The 7,840-nt window shown below is 47.7% G+C and overlaps 1 protein-coding gene across 1 annotated transcript; it reads right to left on the reverse strand.

The window, feature by feature from the left end:
- Positions 1-324: 324 nt before the first annotated feature.
- On the reverse strand, positions 325-7,760 carry ifih1 (interferon induced with helicase C domain 1). Its single transcript, XM_057034840.1, has 15 exons — positions 7,279-7,760; positions 6,790-6,964; positions 6,605-6,688; positions 4,808-5,034; positions 4,223-4,433; positions 3,306-3,523; positions 2,929-3,030; positions 2,719-2,842; positions 2,418-2,633; positions 1,826-2,082; positions 1,573-1,722; positions 1,281-1,442; positions 1,019-1,212; positions 826-919; positions 325-679 (listed from the first exon to the last, which is right to left on the reverse strand). Exons 1-15 carry the CDS (start codon positions 7,711-7,713, stop codon positions 485-487), a joined length of 2,844 nt encoding a protein of 947 aa, XP_056890820.1. The 5' UTR covers positions 7,714-7,760; the 3' UTR covers positions 325-484.
- Positions 7,761-7,840: the final 80 nt, after the last annotated feature.

The following is a 7,840-nucleotide window of genomic DNA, read 5'->3' on the forward strand; positions in this document are numbered from 1 at the left end:
ATTCACACTTCACACGTGTTCATTTACTATTAACTCATATGTATAATGGACCGGATAAACGCAGGGAGACGTGCATCCGCAGCCTCTTGCCTTGAACAGCTGGATGCATGAACAATAGAGAGTCATTATCAGTTTAATGTAATGGAAAATCACCAACACTTGTCAGCAAGAGTGTTGACAGGTGGGCTCTGAGGGGCCATCACAGACTCAGCCTCGTTTCATGACACCACAGGGGTTTAAAGAATTCATCTCTCCCCCACAGGAATACTTAAACACCGTCTTTCATCCTGCAGTATTAATAATGAATAAACAATTGCCAAAACATGACTGCAAAATGTTTTATTGTGCATTCAGATGAGTTCAATCGAATTTACTGCTCTCTCGATTGGCCACTGATGATGCGATGCTTTGTTTATTGTAGCAGGCGCCCGCTCCCCGAAGCCAGTGGTCAGTGCTGAGGAGCTACGCGTCCTCCTCATCGGAGCTACGCGTCCTCCTCATCGGAGCTCTCCACCAGTTGGTCGGCGTGCGCGACATAGTCAAAAGCAGAAAACCTGGCGGGAACGTCCGTCCACTTTGAGCATTTGGGCATATTCTTTCCACTTATCGCCACAACAAAGTTTTTCACGTGGAGGGAGGGGCACTGAATCCCACGGAAGTACATCATGGAACCCCACCTCTGCAGCAGAATTCAAGAGAGGGTGAACAGAACCGATGCACAAAGGGAATCTCCCTGTGTATCCACACTGGGCTGAATTAGTCACACTCATTCATAACATACTTATGGTGTGTGTTGAACTGCATTAAATATCCTAAAAAGCTTACCTGTCCACATTTCCCACAGACTATGTAGCCATTAGTCTCATAATCCAACAGACTGTCTTTACGTTTGGTGCTTTCCTTCCGGATGAAAAGTTCCCTGAAAGAATCAAGATTTTCGTTTGAACAAATCAGCCCGAAGGGGCAGAAATGCAGGCGAGTGCATTGGGCTGTGGCTTGTGAATGGAGCCGTTCCCACCTGAACTGTGGTGTCACGTTGACCCTGTGAATGTCCTCAATGACCTCAATGTCTTCGCCGGTGCAAACCTCTTGGCTGCAGCCCCTGCAGCTGAATTTCACCTCCGACGGGTCCTCGTTTTTAATGTCCGCCTTCTGCTTCATTTTCATTCTCAACCTGTACTCCATGATAGCCTGAATCTGAAATTCCTGGATCTGGAAAAACCACAACAAGTTACTGTTGTCACTGGCCTTCATGACTGAAGGTTTTTAGATTAACACACCTTTTTATCATAGGCATCCTGTTTTAAGGCTCCGATTTTATCAATGGCCTTGTTCATCATGTCTTTGCGGTACTCGTTGACACACTCCTTCTCAGCCACCCCAGAGTCCTTCACATCCACCACAGTGTGGGTGCTGTCCTCAGCTCGTCCTCTGCCTTCAGTCTACCAATACCAATCACCAATTCACATGAAACAAAATTTGGACGACGACTAAATAACCCTCCTATATGCTGCCACTAGGGGGCGATTGACCTATTTATGGAGCTTATGTTTAAAGAATAACCACTCTTACCTGAATCATAGAAATCTCATTGCCCACATGGCCGTACCGGATAACAAAATTACACTTGGGGATATCCAGACCCTCCTCTGCCACAGAGGTAGCGATCAACAAATTGACTTCACCACTGCGAAATTTGGTCAACACGTCCTTCTGCTCCGCCTGATCAACAAAGTTGCTTCAGGTTAAACAAGAACTGGGTTTGAATCACCGCAGCCTAGCAGGAACAAACACAGGGCAGGTTCCCATCTGCCATGGGACTCACAGCTGTCATTGGTTTCACAACACTCTGGTCTCCGCCGCCAATCACATACGCCGCTTTCACATCCAGGTCAGCAAATTTAGGGTTCTCTTGAATCCACTGAGTCAGAGCAATGGCACCGCGGCGCGTTTTGGTGAAAACGATCCCCCTGGCATCTTGCCTGGTGCTAAACTCTTGTAGGATTTTGGTTCTTAGTATAGACAGGCTTTTATTTTCATAGTCCGGATTGTTCGCCAACTTGTGCAGCTCCTCTTTGTATTCTGCAAGACAGAGTTCATTTACTGAAGCCAGACAAGTGCAAGGAAATTCCCGCTGAGGCAGAGTTAGACCAAGACAAACCGCATTCCTTGTTTTTTAAATGAAACACGGTGAGCTCATTAGCATCACGCCTCTCAGCTAATGTATATTTACACTTTCACAACTGTCACCTGTTGTCATGGCAGAAAGTATATTTATTTAAAAGCTATTACATCTTAACTTTCACATTGACAGTATTGAATAAAGAGACCTTTTGGTATTTTTACTGTATTAATAAAATCTTTGCTTTTTTCCAGAGTCAAAACAAACAAACAAACAAGCAAACAAAACCCCTTACCTTTAAAGAGATTGAAGAGGAACCTCTCAGTGTCTGTGATTTGAATGACCTGCTCCTCATCTGGTGTTGTTTTATTCTTCATTTCCTCCTCGTGGTATTTGTTCAGGAAATTTAAGGCGTCCCACATGCGGATGGTGTTGCTGAGGCCCAGGCCCTCGTTGTACTGTCGAAGGTGTTCGGCGCAGGCACGCACTTTGTGGTCCCCCTCTAACACAGCTGCAGATCGAGTCGATTCAGACTTGTTTGACTGTCCTTATGAAAACAGGTAGATGTCCCGGCGAGGTGAAAATGCCGCACTGACCTTTGCGCTCCATCTGAACGACCCACTGCTCATAGATCTGAGAGCCGAGGTCACCGTTGGGCTTCAGCTGGGCGTGGTAATGGATGGCATTCATGATTTTCTTTATGACATCACCAAAGGGGTCCTGAGGAGCACCAGAATACATGTAACATGCTGCTGCTGACTACGACACCATTAAAGAATCAGCCCTTTTTCCTGACACAGGCGTACCTCCTTTCTGTCCTCCACTGGTTTGACTGTTTTCTTTGAGTCCCTCTTCAACTGATCGGGGGGCAATGTCATGATCTTGGAAGCATCCAAGTTTGCACAGATCTAAGACAGATTAACAGCGTTACAGGTAAACGAACCGCTCCATTTCTCCGTGTCTGATTCAGCACCAAAGCCACAGGCCTGTCTTGAATTTTTCCCTTTTATAGCAGTAGTAAACTATCTGGCAGCTCCTGAGTGGAGGCTCAGATTAGAACATTGGAAACAGCTTGGATGGATGAAAAAGATCCTGCTTGACTGCGTCAGAATAACTGGGGTGGGAGACAGAGTTGAGCTAAAGTCCAGGTGGAAAAGAAGCCAAAACTGAGAACAGGATTTACTCGCAGTATGTGCTCCACGGCCTTGTCCAGCTTCGTGGCCCCCCCAACCCCCGGCGAAGCGGTCAAGCCCAGGATCTGGGGGAGGGGCACGGTGGGCTTCTGCTCTTTCTTCAGCTTGGCGTTCTTGATCTTCTGCTTCAGGTAGCGCACCATGATCTCGTTGTAGACGCCTTCTTTCTGAGTGTGGTGACACTCGTCGACGATGATCAGGCTCAGATCTGCACGACATGGAACAGAAAGAGCTCACGTGGTCCCGGAACAAGGACAAGGAAACCTGCAGAAACATCCCAACACGCAATTTCTCAAGTAACCAGTGTCGCCTAATTATGTACATATCCAAAGTTAAAATTCCACATTATTGAATCTTTCCTCCCACACAAACCAGTGCTTTTCTTGGAACAGCACAGCAGTTTACCACACAATAACATGCAGGAGATCTTTATCAAATTAGCTCAAACGCTATCTGTACTCTTTTCAAAGGGAGGAAGTTTAACCAGCTCTCTCTGGGGAAAAGCGAGAGCCTCCTGTGAATTTGATCATCCACACGCTGATGGCTTGAACAGACGTGTGCCCTGGAAAACAAAATAAAGGACAGGCTCTCCGGCTGTCTCAGGCTTTTAACAAACAGCATATGTTTCACTGATTTGGAGCTTCCACCCAGGACTGGTGAGTGCCAGCAAGAGCAAACGGCAGAGCCAGGAGACTCTGACGAGCCTGTGTCAGGTGTCCTCAGGGGGGAAATCAGGAGTCCCCCTGAGTGCCGTTTCTCCCTCCAATAGCTGTCAATGACAGCGGTTTCAGCTTGGATAGTTTTGAGCTTTCATATTCTTGTCTTAAAAAAAATATGCAGACCAGAATTAACTGAGCGGAACCGCTGATTCTGCTTTGAGACGAAGTAAACGCGTGAAACGTCATACCGCTCAAGTTCACCCCCTCGTCCTCTCCCGTTCTTGACCTGTCCAGGTAGTTCTCAAGAATCTGAGCAGTGCAAATGATGACATCATTTTTTCTCAGCGTGTCGACGAAAGAGATCTTGAGCAGCGAGGCTCCGCTGACTCGCTCCACTTTGTACATGGGCTTCAAAAATGGCAGGAACTCTGCGGAGTAGTGCTGCTCCACAAGAGGAATCTGCCAGGAACAAAACAGCAGAGATTTATGATGGAGTACAGACCGCGGAACCTGAACGTTCCTACAGCCCTGCCGATGCTTTGGGGGTTTGGGTTTGAACGCTCAGGGTGTGGTTGGTGAAAGCAGGTCAGATTACACATCTGCAGCCCTGCGACTGAACTGTACTCTGGTCTCTCTAAAACTGAGCCCCCATCAGTTTCCATCTCCACACAGATGAAATGCTGTTGCAACAATGTGAAGGAAAACACCCCGAGCTGATGACCCAGCTCTGCCGTGAGCAAACCCACATGTGCAGAGTGAAAAACGGAACCTTCTTGGGTTCTGAGGGGGAAAAGTAGGTTATCAGAAGAGTGCAGACCTGTGGCCTTTGGTACCTTGTTCACCAGCACAGCCACTTTCCCTGTCTGGCCCGCTGCCTTCCTGCTGTCCAGATGTTTTTTGGCAACATAAACTGCAGCTCTGGTTTTACCCCATCCTGTTGGGAGGCATATGATTATATTTTTCCCCTCCAAGGCAGGTCTGACGACCTTCATCTGATAATCCCGTAGAGTGATGTCGTCTGCTTCTCCGTCTCTAGCTGCTCCTGCACACTGAGCTCCGTCTGAAACAGAGCGGAAGGATTATTGCTTAGATTATTTTTTTTATAGCAGAATGCGCCACTGACAGCCCACCCGTAAACCACATGCTTCAGCTGCACATCTGGTCCCATTTGTGTCTACAAATCATTTGGCTGAGAGGAACTGCAGCCCAATATTTGTCCAATCTGAGCTATTAGGGTGAAAAACTAACAATCGCAACAGAGTCCAACAACAAGTGTGTGTATCTAATCTTTCCTTCTGTGACTTCCACTCTGACTCTTGTTTTAAACTTTCACACACCACTACCGTTCTGTTTATTTCCGCACATCTCACCCTTATATTCCCCTCTTTTCTGTATCTGTTGTCTTATTTTCCGGCCTGCAAGGACAGAAGACTTGCAAGGATCCTCTTGAGTCAGACTTGGAGTCTCTGACTCATCAGCTCTGTCTCAGCTGGGGATAAAACCGGACTACCTCGCACAATGTGCACGGAGCTCCCTCACTCTTACCTCCTCCTCTGGAGTCAAGGTCTGACATTTCCCCTCATTATGAGCTTCCCCCAAAAGTTTATTTTCTCTCTGCGTGCAGACAGATTTTAATTTTCCCCCCAGACTCAGCATGCCAGAGGTTAAAAGTGGGCTTTCAGACCGCTACATGGAAGCAAACACAGTCCAGGAGAGACGTGTTCCAGTCGCCGGATGTTGAGCTAACTCAGCTGTGTTTGATACTGTTCCAAAAAGAACAGAAACTCCACGAACGTATGTTTCCCTGCCACTGATTGCAGCGCCGCTGATGGAACAATTGTACGTGGAATCAGTTCTGCGTGAGCAGCTGGGCTGATGGTTTTCCTCAGACTAACTGGGCCGTAGCCTGTTAAGAAAACAAACAACTCTTCCTCCGTTTTATTCCTTTTGTGCTTCTTCTGTGTCATTAACCCTCTTGCAGCTCCTGATTCCTACAGAAAACACTGTTCTTTATACGTGGACCCTGCGGCTAGGGACAGAGCATACAGAGGCCGTGTGTTGCTGCCGCCACGGCGACTGAAATAATCAGATAAATCAAGCTGTGAGCCCGGGGGGTGTAAACAGAGTTGATTGGAAGCTGTCTCTCATTCTGTTGTGCTCCACACTGAGGTCAGCATGTGTTTCAGATTTGAAGTGCATATCTGCTCTCCCCTTTGACCGCTGTGTGGTTCATCAAGTCACACACGCGGAATGTGTTCAGAACGGAGAAAATCAGACACGTGGATGTACTGTGGCGAGTTTGTGGCGAAGCTGAGCTGAAATACAGACGTGACGTCATTGTCAGACAGTCCATCTGGCAGCTGCCCCTTGGTAAAGGCCTTCAAAGAGAGACCAGGGGCTGAATCTGGTGCTCTGGAAAGGCAGCGTGCTGAGCTAGAACCTGCCTGTGCTGGAACTCCAACCTCAGCAAAGCATCTGAAGTCGATTCTAAAACATTGACAGTGAAATGACGGCTCCGTTTTAATCACGTTTGATGGACACGTTTATCTAATGGTGCAAGTTAGAAATGATCTATATGGTCTGATGCCACTCAGCGTATGTGAAAATGTGTTTGAGACGGAGGTCCGTGCCTTCTTTATCTGCAGGCTCATTAGACTCTGGGACGCTGCAGCAGTCGCCGGCTTCTTGACTCACCTCTGTGGCAGCTTCATTTCCTGTGGGTGCAAAGATCACGATCATTTTCTGCCTTTTAGATCTGTGTATTAAGATTAACTGACAGTTATAGATATTCACTGTCTGTGCTGAATCCAGTCACCTTGCTTGTCACAGTCAGGGGAGCCTCCCGTCAACTCAAAGTACAGCTTTGTGTGCTGTGTTTCAAGGAGAATGCTGAGGAACTTTGAAAACCATCCTGGTCGCCCTCTCACGATTCTTCCCAGAAGTTCTCGGGCTCCCGTCTTGGCTCCGTGGTTTCTAGTCGCAGCAGCGATCTGACAGAGGAAGACGGCAGAGGCCACGCTGGCTGAAAAGGTTTGTGCAAACACAGGGATGCGGCTGCCACCTTGTGGCCAATCCGCAGAAGTACACCCGAACAAATGTACAGACGATTTTCCTTAAAGAACATGCAAGTTAAGAATAGGTGAATGAATCCATCCAATGACGTCTTCTTTAACTATGAAGTCATTTTCTATATGCTCTCAACATACTAAAGTGGTAAAAGCACAATATTGGTCTATGAATGAAAGTGTAAGCAGACGATGTAAATGTACGTGTACAATAGTGTTCTTGCTAAAGAAATACTCACAATCTCAGAGTCGTCTTGGGTGATCAACTCCTGGGATAAACAGTGGACGCGCACCTCTGCAACCTTCATGTCCACCAGACTCGGTGACAGGATCTGTATAAGTCGGACGCAATTATCGTTCTCGGTCTCCACCTCCGGTTCGGGGATCTTGTTTTGGATGTAATCGGCAGCGTATCCGCATCCCGAACCCTCCAGCGCGTCCACGAACGCCCTGAACCATCCGGCCTGGTGCGGCTTCTGGATGACAGCGGCGACGAGGGCGTCCGCAGCCGCCCGGTTACCTTCGTTGGTGTTCTTTTGTCGGATTCGCTCCTTCTGGTCCGGCGTGACGAAGTCCAAAAGATCCAGAACCTGTTGGACAGCAATGAGGTTTCGCAGCCTCGGCTGGAAGTATTCAATCAGCCGTTCGTGCATCTCATCGCTGTCGGCCGCCATTGTGGAGCACTGATCTCCCGAGAATACGGAGCTTCACCTTTATCGAACACAGAAAACTTTCGGTTTCGTTTCTTCAAAATCTAAAGTAAGTTATCGAGCTGGCCACTAGGTGTCAGTATAGGCGTCT

The sequence above is a fragment of the Takifugu flavidus genome, chromosome 1, assembly GCF_003711565.1.
Source record: "Takifugu flavidus isolate HTHZ2018 chromosome 1, ASM371156v2, whole genome shotgun sequence".
Taxonomy (NCBI): domain Eukaryota; kingdom Metazoa; phylum Chordata; class Actinopteri; order Tetraodontiformes; family Tetraodontidae; genus Takifugu; species Takifugu flavidus.